The following is a 19,618-nucleotide window of genomic DNA, read 5'->3' as shown; positions in this document are numbered from 1 at the left end:
TGCCGCTTACTTGCAGAGATTTCTCCAGATTCTCTGAATCTTTTGATGATATTATGGACTGTAGATTATGAAATCCCTAAATTCCTTGCAGTTGCACGTTGAGAAACATTGTTCTCAACAATGTTGTTCATAAAGTGGTGAACCTCGCCCCATCTTTGCTTGTGAACGACTGAGCCTTTCAGTGATGCTCCCTTTACACATAATCATGACACTCACCTGTTTCCAATTAACCTGTTCACCTGTGGAATGTTCCAAACAGGTGTTTTTTGAGCATTCCTCAACTTTCCCAGTCTTTTGTTGCCCCTGTCCCAACTTCTTTGGAACATGTTGCAGGCATCAAATTCAAAATGAGTGAATATTTGCAAAAAACTATAAAGTTTATCTGTTTGAACATTAAATATCTTGTCTTTGTAGTGTATTCAACTGAATATAGATTGAAAAGGATTTGCAAATCATCGCATTCTGTTTTTATTTATGTTTTACACAACGTCCCAACTTCATTGGAATTGGGGTTGTATATACACAGTGTTGACTGCCCCTTACTCCAGGTTGGCAGAATGAGTGTGCTATGCAAACTATGCTGCACGCTCCGCCTTCTTGATAGGGCCTGCTTGAGAAACACACACACACACACACCCACACTATATATATATATATATATATATATATATATATATATATATATATATATATATATATATATACATATATCCATCCATCCATCCATCCATCCATCCATCCATCTTCTAAGCCGCTTCTCCGTCAGGGTCACGGGGGGTGCTGGAGCCTATCCCAGCAGTCATCGGGCGGAAGGCAGGATACACCCTGGACAGGTCGCCAGTCAATTGCAGGGCAGACAGACAGACAGACATACACACACAATCACTCACACACTCACACCTAGGGGCAATTTAGCACGTCCAATTGGCCTGACTGCATGTCTTTGGACTGTGGAAGGAAATCGGAGAACCCGGAGGAAACCCACACAGACACGGGGAGAACATGCAAACTACACACAGAGAGGAAACTGGTCACCCAGCCGGGGATTATCGAACCCAGGCCCTCCTCGCCGTAAGGATATATACATATAGACACAGTATATATACACGTACATACACACACAAATAGAGAGATATTCAGTGTTTTAATTTAGATCAAGAGTGTAATAGACAGAGAAGAACAACATCTAGCCGCAGTTTCGCAGCGTCTGTACTAACCGATGCTGGATGTACAAAGACGTTTTACTGCAGCTCTACAAGCTCCTCAGAACTTGAGCAGATTTTTGACCCAGTGTTCATGCACTTTCACTCAAGGTGTGCTCAGGAGTTTCACTCAGGCACTTATTTAGGCCTGAGGCAGAATTTCACAGAAGCATCCAATGAACAACAAGCAAAACAGAAGGTGACCAAGCATCACCCTCATTTTTCTCTACCACAAATACACGTAGACGTTTAGACGTTCAAGTGTCTCGTTTGTATCATTAACGTTCAGTAATAAAACCTCTGGGGCTTATAGGTGAGGCCTTCTCGCCACAGCTGCAGGGTGAATGCCCACTAGTGACCCCAGAATGAATGCTGGGAAATGTACGCAGGCATCGCGACATCTGAGCCAAAACACTCGAACCTCCTCGCGGGTTACTTTGTTGCTACAGCAACGGACGCTGCGCGAGTGTGGGCCCCTCCCCCCGCGAAGGGCAGCGGTTAGAGGAAAGAAGTTAACCAGCTTTAGTGACAGAGGCGTGAACTGTGTGGCTAAAGCGGCCCAGAAGGAAACTAACACTAAGAAAGATGTTTTCACTGAAAAACGATGTGTTTGGTTTCTTTGTCTTTAAGTAAATAAAGCCAGACTGCGGCAGCCGTCAGCTCTGCGGGGTCTGGAACTCAGCTCGCAGCTGTTTGCTGAGAAGTTGTCTGGACAGGTGTCACCACCGTGGCGGGAACGCTGCTGTTAGTCCACGTGGATAGACGGGAGACGGCTGTGTAGCTGTTGGACTGGCAGTGACAGAAGGTAGGCTGACCGGTTTATTGGCAGCGGATTTTATTCTCAAGCTCGTCCAAAACCACCCCGTACCCTACATATTCTACGTACTATCGTGATGAAGGTGCTAATGGCGGGGAGCTGCTTGGACTGTTCTGTCAGTGAGCGGCTCTCGACGCACTCCGCTGTCCTTAGAGAGTTATGGCTGAACAGGAAGTGCAACAGAAGCTCTGTCCCTGTAGCCAGTGTCCCGCAGCGCTGCGTGTGTGTGTGTGTGTGGGTGATGGAATCCGCCTCTGCGATGAGAAGAAAGAGGGAATTTAAGATGAGTTTCTGTCAAAAAAGTCTTTGCAGGCCAACCTGTGAGTTTCTTTCTTTCTTTCTTTCTTTCTTTCTTTCTTTCTTTCTTTCTTTCTTTCTTTCTGCCTCTCTCTTTCTCTCTCTCTTTCTTTCTCTCTCTGTCTTTCTCTGTCTTTTTCTTTCTTTCTCTCTCTCTCTGTCTTTTTCTTTCTCTCTTTCTTTCTCTCTTTATCTTTCTCTCTCTCTCTCTTTCTTTCTTTCTTTCTTTCTTTCTTTCTTTCTTTCTTTCTTTCTTTCTTTCTTTCTCTCTGTCTTTCTTTCTTTCTCTTTCTCTCTTTTTTTTCTCTCTCTTTCTTTCTCTCTGTCTTTTTCTTTCTCTGTCTCTTTCTTTCTCTCTGTCTCTTTCTTTCTCTCTCTCTCTCTGTCTTTCTCTCTCTGTCTTTTTCTTTCTCTCTCTCTCTGTCTTTTTCTTTCTCTCTCTTTCTCACTCTCTTTCTTTCTCTCTCTCTCTCTGTCTTTCTCTCTCTGTCTTTTTCTTTCTCTCTCTTTCTCACTCTCTTTCTTACCCTCTTTCTCTCCCTCTCTCTCTGCCTCTCTCTCTTTCTTTTTCTCTCTCTCTCTCTCTCTCTCTCTCTCTCTCTCTCTCTCTCTCTCTCTCTCTCTCTCTCTCTCTCTCTTTCTCTCTCTCTCTTTCTCACTCTCTTTCTTACCCTCTCTTTCTCACTCTTTCTTACCCTCTCTTTCTCTCTCTCTCTCTCTCTCTCTCTCTCTCTCTCTCTCTCTCTCTCTCTCTCTCTCTCTCTCTCTGTCTTTTTCTTTCTCTCTCTTTCTCATTCTCTTTCTCTCCCTCTCTCTCTGCCTCTCTCTTTCTCTTTCTCTCTCTTTCTCTTTCACTCTCTTTCTCTCTCTCTTTCTCACTCTCTTTCTTACCCCCCCCTCTCTCTCTCTCTCTCTCTCTCTCTCTCTCTCTCTCTCTCTCTCTCTCTCTCTCTCTCTTTCTTTCTCACTCTCTTTCTTACCCCCCCCCCCCTCTCTCTCTCTCTCTCTCTCTCTCTCTCTCTCTCTCTCTCTCTCTCTCTCTCTCTCTCTCTCTCTCTCTCTCTCTCTCTCTCTCTTCTCTTTTGACACCATTAATGAGTGCTCACCTCAGTATCACCTCTTTAGATATTTGGTTCAAGGCAGTTGGTTAGTATTTTGCTGACATCAAGAAGACATTTGCAATGAAAAGCCTTCTCGTTATGGGACAGCCAAGTCATTTTGAGGTTTGGGTCCTTGTTGGAGACTGCTATGAAGTGAATGTTTTCTTTAGCTGCTGTTGAACTGGACAGACTTGAAATAGCTCACCTTTAGTGATACAGTGCTGATATGACTGGGCAGGTTCTATTTGCGTAGTGCCAGCCTCGCTGGATTATGTCATAAAGTCTCAAGTAGTGTTTGCACAAACCAGCAAACCCAGGGCCTTTGTTGTTCTTTGGCCTGGTTAAAGTTTTGTGATGAATGAAAGGACTGGGAAGCTCTTAAATTTGAAATCACCAGGAGCAGACCAGTTAACTAGGGGAAAAAATAAACAAAAAAAGGAGGCAGATCATCCAGGGGCAGTTTCTCAAACCTTGATTAAGCCTTAGCCTAGACTAGGGTAGAATTTCCAATGGTGGATAACAGTTGGCAGTTATTTTGTCCAAGAATAGGCTTAATTCATGTCCAGGCCACTAACCATTGGTATTTAGGGGTACTTCAAAGGAGCAGGCTGTGTCTGTTTCTTTGTAACTCAAGAAATTTTTGAGTGCCCAACTTGCTTTTATTTTCTCTTTTGTACAAGCTACAAAATGCTCAAATCACTTTTGTGTTACGTTACAAATTAGGCCTGCTGTCACTGGGCTTCAGGATGCTTACATGAAATTGTTGTTAAACTCCCCAGTGAGGTCAAACACTTGTTTAATAGTGTCAGAAATGAGAAATACGTCACGTTGAAGTTCACAGTGTCAGAAAATTGTTCTAGGTGCTGTTTCAAGTCAAGTGATGAACATGGTACATAGACCACTTCATCCAATTAATACCCTTTTACTTCAAGTTATTTATTCTTCTTACTGTACATAATGTTTAGATGTGAAACTACTGGCTGATAAAGCCAAGGTTGTAATAGACACCATTTATTGTGCATCACATGCAACAACCTCCAAAGCCTGACACAGTCAAAGAATGTATGCACTGTGTAGCCTCTATGCACAATACACACCAGTGCACGTGGCAATTTCTTATGGTCTGTTGTCTGTTGCTTCCATTTGGTTTTTTATGTCCAGTACCTCACTGCACTCCAGGCTGCATTACACTGAAAGCCAACTAGCGAGATAAAGGCTTTATGCAAAGCAGGAATGATATTTGGGCTGTAAACACTGAAGCAAGCCCAGTGTGTAAGTAATTGGCTGTGAGACCAAAGAATTTCCCTACAGGTCACCAGGCATTGGGCTTCAAGGTAAAGTTTTAAAAATGATGGTGCCACTTTTGGTTCCACTCAGAACCTTTCAAAGGAACCATTTTGTAAATGAAATGTGAGAAGAGACCTTTTTAAAGTTTAAGGAACCTCTAAATTCTAGATCGAAACAAGGGCTATATTTTTTGTGTTTTCAATGTATTGTGTATATGATACTGATGACTTTGCAGCGAATGGCTGTAGTAAATTGCCAAAGTAAATGAGATGGCATTTTGTCCATTGTGGTAATATGCAAGCAGGCAGCTTTCAGGGTTGTTCTTTTGATAAATTTCTTATTGTAAATGTAAGGCCAAATGTGTATGTGTATGCATATGCATTCTGTTTCATTACTGCTGACCACTAGAGGCAGCACGAAGCACAGCAGATACCTACACACAAGTCAAGATCTTATATCTGAATGTCAGTTAGTGAGTGTAATATAAATCCCCTCTTTAGATTTGCATTTTGCTGGGCATTATCTGGTCTTGCAAGTCACTGTTTCCAGAGTTGTTGGAAAAAGCTTGCAGATGTAACAACTATAAACAGACTGTTACTCTGGATGGCTCATTGTTGCCACAGTGTGCACAGCAAGCAACCACTTGCTACTGGACACTAGCTAGCATTTAGCTTGAAAAACAAAAGTTGCTTTCTGTCAGACTGAAGACTATGAAAGATGTGGCCATCTTGCTGTAGGTTATGCATGAGATGGTCTGGTCCATTAGTGGAACATCTGAGGCTGAGATTCAGCACTGTTTAACTGGCCTTGGCTCATTTATGCTAAGATACCACTCTCTAACTACTTATTTTTCTTATATGATCCAGAACCCCTGAGTTGCCAGCCCACCAGGATTATATAAAGGAGCTGGTTCTTCCATAGTCGACAGCCAATGCACCTGGTTCCATGTGAGTCTTTCTCACACATGCAGCCAGTTTCATTGGCTATTGACTATGGCAGGCAACCAGGGCCTGAAGTGAATGCTTGTTGCATACCTGCATGGCTTCACTGGAGGTCTCTTCAGATTGGATGCTCTGTTCCAGCCTACTGTCTGAGTGTGGATACATAAATGAAGCCTTAGGAAAACCAGGCACTCCCTATCCATTACTAGTTGACTTAAGCTTTTTGCTTCTATCGGCAGATATGGACTCTATGATGTCCCACCTTCTGATATTCGGCTATATTGCAAAGAGTAAGGCAGGTTTTGAGGTTTTTCTGGTTGATGGCCATTGGGTAGTGAATTTTCAGTTCCATGGCTGAGCTGGCTTTAGAACAGCATGTGCCAGCATCAGAGTCTCACAATCAGCCATTTTTCAAACATCCCTCACAATGTACGGCCCTGCAACAGTAGGTTTCACCTCATTTTGTATCTCCACCAACTTAAATCTTTTCGACATTGATGGCCTCTGAGGCACATGCGATGCTTTCCTTCCAGAATATCAGTTGACACTTCTTCCTTCTTCCATCCCTGGAAGCATTCACCTCTTGTGATGGCTACTTTGTGCTTACTGAGAGAATGTAAATGCTTAGATGGAGGATTGGGTCAGAGACAAACCTTGATGGATCAAATGCACGAATCACCCAAGTTTGGATGAGAGAACACAACTTGTAGGCTTTTGTTAGCTTCATGGCATTTTTATGTGGTATGTGCTTATTTTGTGGCAAAAGTCAAATTTTCTATTACGAGTGTGAGTCACAGGGCATCTCACGATACGATATTATCATGAGAAGCTGACCATGATAATGATGATGTCACCCTAAAGTAATTCTGTGATACTCAATATACTGCAAGACAATCCTCTACAATATATCACGATTTCTGTGTAACTGATAACAGTAATAGGCAAGTACTGGGAATTATGTATTTATTAGTGCCAGTTTCAATGAATTTCATAATTAATATGAAACAATGTACAACATCGTGCAAAGCTTAGCTCCATGCCTCTTTAACACACATACACTGACTATGTGTCATCATTCCAATGTAAAATAGCCATAAACCACCAGAAAGCTGAACAGATACCAATCAGGCCAATCAAGCACACATACTCTGTGTCTATGAAGCCATGTGCAGAATGTGGCCTGGCATTGTCTTGCTAAAATAACCATAGACATTTTGGGAAGAGACGTCTTGATGCCGGCATAAGTCTCTCTAAAATCCTAATATATATTAATATATTTCTGCCTAAATGATACCTTCACACATATGCAAATCACTCATGTCGTGGACATGATAATGTGACAGATGTTGGTTTTGCACCTTTTGTTGCTAAAAGTCTGGATTGTCCCTTTCGTCATTGGCACAGAGAACTTCTGTTTGTCTGTTTTTCTTATCTGAGATGAGCTGGGACCCAGAGAACTCAGTGGTGTTTGTGCATAGAATTGATATGGTTTTCTTCTTGTGTAATAGCGTTTCAAGTTGCATTTCTTGAGGCAGCAGCAGACTGTGTTAGGTGACAATAGTGTGGCTATATTTAACACAGTAGCATGAGAGTTTTTCATACAGTGCCATCTGAGGGCTTGAAGGTCACACACATTCAACAGTGGTTTCTGGCCTTGCCCTACGGACTGAGAATTTCTGGATTTCCTGAATCTTTTCACAATATTATGTAAACCTAAATTCTTTGCAATCTTCTGTTGAAAAATGTTCTTGTTCAACTGTTTGACAGATCCTTCACAAAGTGTGGCAGAAAGTGGTGAGCTACGATGCACCTATGCTTGCTTTCATGGACTGGAGGTTAGGGAACCAGCCCTGTGACCAGAAGGTGGCTGGTTCGATCCCCTCAGCTGACAGTCCATGACTGAAGTGCCCTTGAGCAAGGCACCTAACCCCCAATTGCACCCCAGGTGCCGTGGATAGGGCTGCTTACTACCCCTTAGTGTGTGTGTGTGTGTTCACTAGTGTGCATGTATGTGGGTGTTTCATCGCACAAATGGGTTAAATGCGGAGGTCTAATTCCACAGTGTGCAAAACAGTTGGCTGATGGTTTTGAATTCAACTCAAGCCTGAGGCTTTGATGCAATCTCCATTTACGCCCATCATGACAACCTCACCTTTTACCAGTTCAGCTGCTTGTTATGTAATGTTTCAAAATGGTCTTGCCGTCAACTCTTATTTTGCCCCGTCCCAACTTTTTTGAGTGTGGTCAAAATTTGATTATATTTACTAAATACAATCAAGTTGGTCAGCCAAAACTTTAAAAGTCTTCTCTATGTATGTATGTATGTATGTATTTGACAATTAAAGAAAAAAGAATTAAGAAATCACATATTATTGTTTAAGAATATCCCAACTTTTTCACAAATGGGGTTTGTATCTTCCAATATAAAGATGCACTAAATTCAGATCCCAAGTCCTGTACAGGTCTGATCAATGTGTGATATAGCGGTGTGTGGCAGAAACAAGCTGGCTTATGTCAGAGGAGCAGTGTCTCGCTAACTCTACTATCAGTATGCTTCTAACAGAGCCTATCTAAATCTAAACAGAATTTAGTCTTAGTTTAAGTAACTATTAACTAGTGTTAAGTGCCGATCCTGGCACTTAAATGGTATCGGTGATGGGGGTACCAATTCATATGATCGATACCACCAAGCAATTTCTAATGTGTGCATGCGCGCCACTAGACAGAACGTAACAATAAGTCAATAGTGTGGGATGAGAAGCAGCAGTCAAAATGCAATGAATCTGTGGCAGCAGTTTTTGATGTAAAGCGTATGCTAACAGAGAACACGCTTACCTGCCTCTCATCTGGTGCTGTGTGGTTACTTAAGGTCTCAGTTAAAGTTACTGAAGGAGTGAAAAGAACTGTCGGCATAGTGATAGCATGTAGCCTTGATTTGGCCTTTAGCATCTCTAGAAGCCTGCTAGCCAGGCCTGTATGTCTACTGTATGTGGCCCACACATTGGATTGTTGGATTGTATTCATCTAATGGTAGCAAATCCATGATTTCTTTTTTTTTTGTCAGTTTTTTGACATTTCTGTAGCAGTATTTGAATACATATACTAAATTAAGTTATCCTTCTTGCTGGAATACTGGGGTGCAGAGCCAAACCACTGATTGAGGATGAGGGCAATTGCATTTAAATAATCAAGACAACTTCAAGACAACTTTGGGAAAAGAATTAAAACACTAGCTAGACAGAATTGCTGTCTGTGTCTCTTACATAAAAACAAATGCAAAGTAAAAGGCAAGAATAGACGGACCAAAAAATTTTTCCTCTTATTTTTTGTTTTTGCCACTAAGACAATGAATCTTCTGGGCACAAATGAAAAATATAAACAACATTTTTGAGCGAAACAGTCAGATGTTGTTTTGAAAAAGGAAATATTTCTGAAAAAACATTACATGAATAAAAACATTGTGATGGGGTGGTACCATCTGCCGATCTGGTCCTTAGCTACTGCAGGGATAGCATTTTGGTGTAATGGCAGCTTATTATGTAAAAGCATTTTTCAGAGAGTGATATCGGCCAACTTCAGCCAGTAGAACAGCATCTGTGACCCTAGGCAGACCAGCTCAGCAGGGGGACCAACACGGTCGAGTATTAGACCAAGGAACAGATAGTTGGGATTAGTAACTATACTGAAAAATGCCTTTAGATGAATGTATGACATACCTAGTTTAATATTCTGATTCAGCCTCTTATGTTCCACAACAAGATCTTGTACTTTCATAAGACAAAAGTTAAGTTAAGAGCATTTTGTTTCAGCTGAGAACAAACCCCAGACTTAAATCACTTCTTGGCCCACCCGATATGGAAAAAAAGTCATTTGTGCCTTTATTACATCCCGATTGGAGTATTGTAATGTGCTGTATCTTGGGGTCAATAAAATGTCTCTTGCTCATTTACAACTAGTCCAAAATGTTGCCGCCCGATTATTAACTGGTACAAAGAAAAGTGATCACATTACTCCAGTTTAAGCATCTCTTCATTGGCTCACAGTTTATCACAGAATCCAGGTAACGGTGGCTTTTTATGTTTTTAAAGCATTACATGCATTGTGCACATGCTCCGTCTATATGCTCCTTTAAGATCTTTAAGGTCTTGATTCCTGCTGATTGTCCTACTGTCTTGGCTGAGACTAGGAAAGGAAGAAAATTGAGCCTTTGCTGTTGCTGCGCCAGGGCTTTGGAAGAGCCAGTTGACTCAGTGACTGGTTTAAATGCAAGCTTAAAATGCATTTTTATTGCCTGGATTTTATTAACTGTTGAATGGTCTTTGCTGGTTAAGGACTGGATATGGTATGTTATTGGGTGGTATTTTTTAATGTAAAGGAAGATTGTAATTTAGTGTAAATGAGGCTAGTGCTATTGGAGAACTAGTGGTGGGATTAATGTTTGTCCATACATTTTAAAGCACTTTGTTTTTAAACATGCTGTATAGATTTTTACTTACTAAAAGGTTTCCTTTTCTCCAGAGGTATTTTTCCATTAGAGAGAGAGAGTGAGAGAGAGAAAGGGGAAAATCTTACTAGGTGTAGTGCTGTATGGTGACATGACATGCTTCTTTTCTGTCTTCTGTTACTTCTCAGGCCAGTGCAAAATAGATCTCTCAGGTTATATAATCATCCCTCTTCATTTTAGCATTATCGGTGGTGGATGCAGCCAATTACACCAATTAGGCTTTGAGCTGGCTAGCAGGCTCTAATTGCTTTGCAGGCTTTTTGCTCCTCTTATTCCACATTTTTCCTTCAAAGTCCATTAAAGCCTAGCATGTTATTCCTCTCAGAAATAGTATGGTACCATGTATTGTAGCTGCTTATTTGTGTGAAACTATTTACCAAGAGTTACACATCAGTGTACTGTACAGGAGAATGCAGTGGTCTTTTTTCTCTCTCTCTCTCACTGTGGCTCTCTACCTCTACACATCTCTGCAGCTTCATTGACTAATTAAAGAGGCGGTTGCTAAGAGATGGAGGGCAGCAGCCATCTCTGAAAGGCTGTGTGATGTGGTTGAAACTCAAAGCTGTGTGTTCTTTCAATTCTCCCATCCAGAGCTGACCCATGTAAGGAAGAAGAGGTCTCACACACACGTGCACGCACACACACACACACGTGCATGCACACACAAGAGCACTATGGCAGCATTCAGTGGCACCTGTGACTCTAAGGTGAGCTGGGCTGCCCAGCCCAGACGAGAGGAGATGCAAGCCAAGTTCAGCGCAAGTAGAAGCCCTCAGAATCAGAGTGTCAGCGACTGTAGCACTGTGCTGGAGAAGACTCAGGAATTCTTCCAGATCTGTGACACTGAAGACAAAGGATTCATCACTCGGCGGGACATGCAGGTAAGACCTGACCGTTAACTATGTCTATCAGAGGATTATGAAAACAGGTAGAATGATACACTTCTTCTACTTCTTTTCTTCTTCTTCTTTGTTTTGTTCTTCTTATTATTATTTCTTTTTTATATAGAGTACTGAGCAAAAGTCTTAAACGCCAACAAATTGTTTAAATCTAGTCTTCATGTATAAGTGCATTTTTGCCAGTAAAAACACAATATAGCATTGGAATAAATAATCAATAATCATAAACACAGTAAAAAGTTGCTGATCAAAAGCAGTTGATATCTTTGCTAGTTAGAATTTCCTAACTTCTCAGTGCACTCCAACTATTGCATTGATTTTGTTAAATTCCTCCTCCGGTGCACCTAGTTCAACATGTTAGTACTTAATAAGAAATGTTTTTATATAATATATTATTATTATTATTATTATTATTATTATTATTATTATTATTATTATTATTATTATTATTATTATTATTTACAAGTGGTATTGGTACTGTATTAGTGCATACAATTCAGTTTTTTAAAACAGCACTAGCACTTTCCTACTTGGATTGGACCATCCTTCATTTGTTTCATTTCCAGTCAAAATAACCATCAAGTTCTTCATTTTTCAGCATTAGGAAGAAAGCAGAAATCATTTAACAGAAAATTGCACAAAAACTGTACTAAACAACTAATTATAATATCACTTTTTTTAGAATTTAGTGTGTCCACTCTTTGCTTTTATACAGCTTGCTGTTTCATGTTCAGTCTTAGAAGTTGGTTGCATTTTTTGCTGCTTATGATCCAAGTAATCCAAAACGCATTCAGTTCAGCTCTGGGCTCTGTCAATAGCTCTGGTTTTTTTGTTTGACTGCAAATTTTCTTCCTGCTTATCTATTTTCTTTTCTCAGTAACAACTTCTTAATAGCCACGCCTCCTTTAGGTTTAAAGTGTTGAGTGTCTTCTCACAGTGGAAAGATGAACAGAAACCCTTGTGGATTATTTTCAAACCTGAAGTAAAAGATTTCTCAAAGATGAAAGCTTTAAGTGCTGCTTGTGTGATGGTGACAGTTTTGGTGGTCTACCAGGTCTTGCATGGTTGTTAGGAATCTCATCTTCTCTGTGTCTTCTAATCATTTTCCAGTTTTGGAAACTTTTGGGTTTTTTTTTCACTTATTGTGCGTTGACTTCCCCTTCATTATGCAAAATCATCTTATATGTAATCTCCTCAGAAATATCTTCTGAATAATGAATAACTTGTACATAATGGCTGTTATGACTGGAAAAGAAATGAATGAAGGGTGGTCTCTGACTTTTACGCAGTGTTGTGTATAAGTTTGAATGTTCAGCGTTCTCTCTTCTGAGTTGCGACACTGGTTAAGTGCCTAATTTTTGGATTGTTCTCTAAATCACTAGTCACAACATTTTTCATAACAGTCAAAATCAAGTATGGTCTAATGGCAAGTGCTACCTAAACAACACATTATCTAACAGTACAGATTTTGAATGACCTAGAAGGTGCTGATGATCAGACTCGGTGGAAAGACACAGTCAGTGGGTCCTGTTCATTGAAATGAAGTACACTTTTAAAAATGGTGGTTCATTAAGGGTTCTTTAGTAAAGAAAATGGTTCTGTATAGAGCCATGAACACTCAAAGAACTCTTGCATGAAGAGTTGTTTGTATTGTGAAAGGGTTCATCGGATTGATGGAGAATGTGCTGTAGATGGCTCTATATAGAACCTTTTTGAAAAGGCTTATATGTAGCACCAAACAGGGTTCTTTTATTGTTATGATGTCAAGTGTATACCATAGAAGAACCCTTTTTGTAACTCTTTTCAGAACAGTTCTATATAGAACCATATAAAACACACTCTCCGTCAATCTGAAGAACGCTTTCATGATGCGAAGAACTCCTTAATCATGCCAAGGGTTCTTTGAGTGTTCATGGTCCTATATAGAACCATTTTCTTTACTAAAGAGCCCTTGAAAAACCATCTTTTTTAAGTGTGTAGTCTAAACATTCAGAGTGAGAATTCAGGGGAGCCCGTGATACAGCCTGGAAGCCACGAGTGAAGCACAGTGCACAGGATGAAGCTTTGTGAGGCTGCTGCTTCTGTTGTATTATTGTGTAGATTGGGTGGCCTCTTAGATTTCCATCAATTGTAGCCATGCTCTTTGATGGTCCACTCATGAGCCCACGCTATGAAGAGGGTCTTTGAAAGGCATTACACCTTTGATCCAATGTTTATGGAGATGCATTGATAGCCATCAGCTCCACATCTTTATTCAAGTTGAGCTACTAATGATCTAGACCCATTTGGACAAAAAGGAGTCCCCTATTACTGCATACATTTCCATCTCCTTTCTTTCTGTCTTTTAACATTATTTGTGTGAATGTTTGTGTGGAAGCCATGCCAAAACATTTCCAACTTTGCTGTGCGTCAACCATCAAGTGCCTCAACTGTTCAAAATTACAATTGGTTCATTGCTTGTTGCCCATTCATTTCATTTCAGTGATACAGTTTTCTTCCATATTTCATCAATTGTACGTCCATGTAGTTGTATCAGTTCAATTCAGCCTCATGGAAAAAAAGGTTCCAAAATGGTTCTTGGCTTTGAACAGTTGTAGGTGAAAGCCTTCAGTTGTTGTAGAACCTTTACTTTGTGTGCTTAGTTTAATCTTTAAAAGGAATATTCACATGAAAATTTTCCTTTCCAAAATGGTTATTTAAAGAACCATCTATTGAAGGCAGGGCTATAGGAATGTGCTATAGGAAAAATGAGTCCTGTGTGAAAAATGGTCCTTTCACTACGTGTTCATATAAAACATACTAACTGCTGGTTGAGGATCTAATTAATCCTTTCCATGACAGCTTAACTGAAAATTAGTTGTTGTTGAAGTTCATTGGTGTCAAAAGTCAAACATGCCCTGAGGGCAAACTATAATGTTGTTGTTATCACAACATTTCATTTAATAAAACAAAAACAAAACATAATCTGGTCTAAATCTTTTCTTAGTCTTGCCGCTCCTGGTTTTGGTCTTGACTCAGACTTGACTGCTGCAAAGTCTTGGTCTTGACTCACCTCTAAAAGGACAGGACTACACTAATTACACTTATTGATATTAAACTTTTTTTTAGAAATTCACTCACAGCCCTGGAAAAGTTCTCCAGAGAACCAGAGTTGTTGTTTCTATGTCAAGATTCAAACAAATCCATTTTCAGCATTTTGGTTTCAATACCACTGGTTGAGCTCATCACAGGTTACAGTGTGATGCATCTTAACTAACATTTTTAATCAGTATTTTTAGCTCCTGAAAGTGAAAATGTAACTTAACACTGTAGGACACCAATATTAGGGAAGCAAAGCCAGTTTGAGGTCACAGATGACATTTTGCACTTACTTCTTTACACCAGCCTGATCACACTGGGCGAAAGTGTTAATAGCCAGCATTTTAAAGATGCACAGTATAATAAGCTGCTGACATAAGAGGCATGCCTAAGCCTGATAAAGGCTGTTTATTCAGAAGCTTTAGCATTATAGTTCCCTTCTATAACATCTGTAAGATTATTCATGAAACATTTTAGGTTTATGGGGCAGTTGTTCAATAGGCTGTCTATGTAAACATTTGCTTAATCCTCACGCAAGGTGTGGTGTTTGCTTTTAGGAATAGGGCAGCATTGTGTATCTACAGGGTTGATCACTGAGACGTAAGCACTGAGACGTAAGCATGTTTCATTGACATTTGTTTCATTCATACAATGAATGTAGAATGATTGTATGAATGAAACAAATGTCAATGAAACGAATGTAACAAACGAAACAAATGTCAAAAGTGAATGTTATTTATATATATATATATATATATATATATATATATATATATATATATATATATATATAATGTATGTATGTGTTTTGTCCTTCTGTAAAGTTACCATTTTGGAAATACAAGGTTTTGTTGATATATATACTTATATAAAAGTATATAAAAACTTTATAAATAACACTAATGGGCAGAAAAACATTCTCATGTAAGGTAACTAAACAATGTGCTTTAGACAACAGACTTTTTTATGACAAGATAGTGCTCCATATGTGAGTACTTTGTAGTGCAGTGTACCAACAACCAGTGTGCGAAATACCCCCCTGTATTAGGGGGTCCCATATTGGCTGGTGACTCCAGCGTGAGCTGGCTACAAACTTACTGGCCATAGTTGTGCTGATGCTAGTTTTAGTGCCCGCAAAATGTTTGGTTTAACAATTGTTCTTTTCAGAAATGCTCTTGTCTAGTTTGGTAATACAGTCTTCCTCACATTAATTAAGATCTTACCATCTCCTCTTTTGTTTGAGAAATGAGTAACAATTCACCGATTTCCACCAATCTCTTGGGAAAAAAATATAAGTTTTCATATTTAAAAACATGCTGCTACATATTGTAAAGTTTTTCAAACTTAGCCTAGCTATAGCTACAGTTGATAGACCCAACTGGGTGAACCACTATGCTACAGTGCCAACTAGATGCAGACAAGTGTTGCATCATTAGTTAGTTACAGATACAGTACCAAAGATAGATGCTTGATTGTGCAGCTAAACAATGAGCTTTCCATAAATTTGCGTTTGAATGTCTGTTTTTACCTTTAACAGATAGTATGACGTCATAAGAATTTAGAGTTTTTGACATTCAGGGGGATCCAACATGTTACAGGGCTCCCTGTACTTTGCATCTTGCCAGCCAACATCTTTCTTCATTTGTAGCATATCTTATTGTTGTAAAATAGGGGTTCTCCTCTTTTATTTATATTTTTAGATTTCTAATTCTTAAATCTTTTATTTCAAATTACTTGTTTGTTGATTGCCCCTGTATTATGTTTCAGAGGCTACTGGGAGAGTTGCCCCTGAGTGCTGAGGATCTGGAGAATGTGTTTGACACTCTGGATGCTGATGGCAACGGATACCTCACCCTGGATGAGTTCTCCTCTGGCTTCAGTGGGTCTTTATTACATCAATCAGAATAGTAATAATTTTCCACAATTAGTGCACTAAGATCACCTCTAAGTCACAGTGATGTGATTAAGACTTCTTATTTGATTATCTGTAAGACGTTTTATTTCCCCTACATAAATATTGGGTTTGGGCTGCACAATATGAGCAAAATACTGCAAAAAATACATACACTATATTGCCAAAAGTATTCACTCACCCATCCAAATCATTGAATTCGGGTGTTCCAACACAGGCTACTTCTACAAACATTTGTGAAAGAACGGGTCGCTCTCAGGAGCTCAGTGAATTCCAGCGTGGTACCGTTATAGGATGCCATCTGTGCAACAAGTCCAGTTGTGAAATTTCCTCACTACTAAATATTCCACAGTCAACTGTCAGTGGTATTATAACAAAGTGGAAGCATGTGGGAATGACAGCAACTCAGCCATGAAGTGGTCGGCCACATAAAATGACAGAGCAGGGTCACCGGATGCTGAGGCGCATAGAGCGCAGAGGTCGCCAAGTTTCTGCAGAGTCAATTGCTACAGACCTCCAAACTTCATGTGTCCTTCAGATTAGCTTAAGAACAGCATAGAGATCTTCTTGGAATGAGTTTCCATGGCCGAGCAGCTGCTTCCAAGCCTTACATCACCAAGTGCAACGCAAAGCGTTGAATGCAGTGGTGTAAAGCGCCGCCACTGGACTCTAGAGCAGTAGAGATGTGTTCTCTGGCACAACGAATCACACCTCTCCATCTGGCAATCTGATGGACAAGTCTGGGTTTTGCGGTTGCCAGGAGAACAGTACATGTTTGACTGCATTGTTCCAAGTGTAAAGTTTGGTGGAGGGGGGATTATGGTGTGGGATTGTTTTTCAGGAGTTGGGCTCGGCCACTTAGTTCCAATGAAAGGAACTCTTAATGCTTCAGCAGACCAGGAGATTTTGGACAATTTCATGCTCCCAACAGTTTGGGAATAGCCCCTTCCTGTTCCAACATGACTGCGCAACAGTGCACAAAGCAAGGTCCATAAAGACATGGATGTGCTAGTTTGGTGTGGAAGAACTTGACTGGCCTGCACAGAGTCCTGACCTCAACCCAATAGAACACCTTTGGGATGAATTAGAGCGGAGACTGCAAGCCAGGCCTTCTCATCCAACATCAGTGTCTGACCTCACAAATGCGCTTCTGGAAGAATGGACAAAAATTCCCATAAGCACACTCCTAGACCTTGTGGAAAGCCTTCCCAGAAGAGTTGAAGCTGTTATAGCTGTGAAGGGTGGGCCGACATCATATTAAACCCTATGGATTAAGAATGAGATGTCAGTCAATTTCAAATGGGTGTGAAGGCAGATGAGCGAATACTTTTGGAAATATAATGTATTGAATTTCATTGAAATATATTTGAAATACACTGGTGAATAGATATGGATAAGGTATAAAATGGATTGGACAAAGGTCTGCATTATTATAAGCAAAATATACCATTCGTCCAGAAGTATCCAAACAACCTTTCTAATTAGTGGATTCAGTTACTTTAAGTTGCACTGCTAACACAGATGTTCACTGAACACACACAGCTGGAATAATCTCGACAGAAAGTAATGTTTTGGAGGGTGTCTGAGAATTTTGCCCATTCATCCAGAAGAGCATTTCTGAGGTCAGAGACTATTGTTGGATGGGAGGGCCTGACTCGCAATAGCATTACGCCTCCTCCACCAAACTTTACACTTCACACCATGCAGTTGGATAGGTAACGTTCTCTTAGTATTCGGGAAACCCAGACATGTCCATCAGACTGCAAGATAGAGAAGTGTGAATTGTCACGCCACAGAATATGTTGAAGCGGGTCGTGAAGTAAGGAGGCTCAAGTTAGTGGAGAATCCCGCAGAGGGAAAACTTTAATTTAACGAGACAAAAACGAAACTCACAACTCGCTTTCAAAACAACAACTCCATTAAAACCCGCTAGTGCCTCCCCCCTCGAGTCTCTTAAAGGGCTAGACCCTGTTGAGTGACTTAAAGCCTGTCCGTTGCGGATTCGCTCCAGTCGTGAGTAGTAGCCCCTACAATGTCCTCCAGAGTCCATTGTGCATTTTGATCTTAGGCTTGTGTGTAACTGCTTGACCATGGAAACTCATTTCTCCTAACTCAAGCTCATAAAACTCATTAGTGAGCTATTCAACAGAGGATAGGACCTCTGTGCTGTAGGAGTCTTCCGCTTTGTGGCTAAGTTGCTGTTGCTTCTGGGTGTTTCCATTTCACAATAGTAGCACTTACAGTTGACAGGGTCAGATCTAGCAGGACAGAAATTTCACAAACTGACTTGTGGAGGTGGCATCATATGACAGTGCCAGATATGAAGTCTCTGAGCTCATCAGTATGACCCATTCCATTGCCAGTGAGAGTGCAGGGCTATGTGCCTAAATGTATCTATTTGTTAGCAATGGGTGTGGCTGAAACACTTGTAATCAGTAAAGAGGAGGGGTGTCCAAATACTTTTTTTTTAATTATTGTGCAGTCCTCAAGGTTTGATCTTAATTTTCTGCACTCAACAACACAAAATTTGAAATATATAACACTGTCCAAAATATTTTTGGGGGTGTAGACAAAAATCTGTACAGAAGACTAAATGCCCTGTATTCTTGCTGTTTAGGTGAGTTCATGTTCGGTCCTGCAGCAGCAGCTGCTCCAGAGGCAGGTCATGAGTCTATCCCAGTGCAGAGTCCTCCTGAGTCGCTCTACCAGAGTCAGTGGGAGGCGAGACTCAGTGGAGGGGAGGATGACGAGGAGAAACATTTCTCCATGCTGATGGAGAACTTGGGTGCCAGCAACATCTTTGAGGAGTGAGTGCTACTTCACTACAAGCACACTCTGTTCATTTGCTTTTGCTATTTAGAAAGTCATGTTCGTTTCATTTTTCACATTTTTGGGATGATGACCTGTTGATGGACTGCAGTACAGAAAAAATGGCCTCTGATCTTATGCAAATGCCAGCCTGCTGGTCCCTGAACATGCTCAAAGGTTAAGATGCATACAGGCTGAAACATCCCATACTACAATCAATCAGAGTATGAGACAGCTGCTTCATGCTGTCCCAAAGGAAGGCCTGTCAGATGAAGGAGACATTTAAATATCAGAGTCCTCTCCTCTCTGAGTGCAGAACAGGAGAGAGCTCTTATTGCATGACTAGTTTCACCTTTAGCACACTGCAATTATTCCTTATGCAGGAAAGAGGTCCTAGTGGAAGTCATAAGTTTCATAAGTGCATTCTATTGGCTAACAGCAAGCTCCCAGACAGGAACTGACAATTTAGATTACATGGTTCTGTGAGCTTTCTGGGTCTTACTCATTTCCAGTCGAACATGGTTCACACAGCTTGTCTGAGTCTGAATGAGTGAGTTGAGTTAAACATTAATGCTTATTGAAAAAGTAATAAAGATGAACTATAGCAATGCAGCAGATTATACTACTTTTAATATATGTCCATGACTGAGGTGCCCTTGAGCAAGACACCTAACCCCCAACTGCTCCCCGGGCGCCGTGGATAGGGTTGCCCACCGCTCTGGACACATGTGCTCACTGCCCCCTAGTGTGTGTGTATTCACTAGTGTGTATGT

The 19,618-nt window shown here is 40.5% G+C and overlaps 1 protein-coding gene across 2 annotated transcripts in view; it reads left to right on the top strand.

Moving 5' to 3' along the window:
* The first annotated feature begins 1,741 nt into the window (after window positions 1-1,741).
* cracr2aa (calcium release activated channel regulator 2Aa) overlaps window positions 1,742-19,618 on the top strand; it is a 33,219-nt gene continuing 15,342 nt past the window's right edge. Inside the window, exons 1-4 of one of the 2 annotated variants that reach the window (XM_017686921.2) lie at window positions 1,742-2,007; window positions 10,740-11,029; window positions 15,893-16,004; window positions 18,655-18,844. In XM_017686921.2, the coding sequence (XP_017542410.1) occupies window positions 10,823-11,029; window positions 15,893-16,004; window positions 18,655-18,844 (509 nt within the window). In that variant the 5' untranslated portion in view covers window positions 1,742-2,007; window positions 10,740-10,822. Of the gene's footprint in view, window positions 2,008-2,083; window positions 2,340-10,739; window positions 11,030-15,892; window positions 16,005-18,654; window positions 18,845-19,618 lie in introns of those variants that run through there. The other variant, XM_037540121.1, reaches the window with a different exon arrangement.

The sequence above is a fragment of the Pygocentrus nattereri genome, chromosome 7, assembly GCF_015220715.1.
Source record: "Pygocentrus nattereri isolate fPygNat1 chromosome 7, fPygNat1.pri, whole genome shotgun sequence".
In the NCBI taxonomy this organism is placed as follows: domain Eukaryota; kingdom Metazoa; phylum Chordata; class Actinopteri; order Characiformes; family Serrasalmidae; genus Pygocentrus; species Pygocentrus nattereri.
The sequence above is the reverse complement of the archived record's forward strand: the minus strand, read 5'-3'. Positions and strand labels throughout refer to the sequence as shown.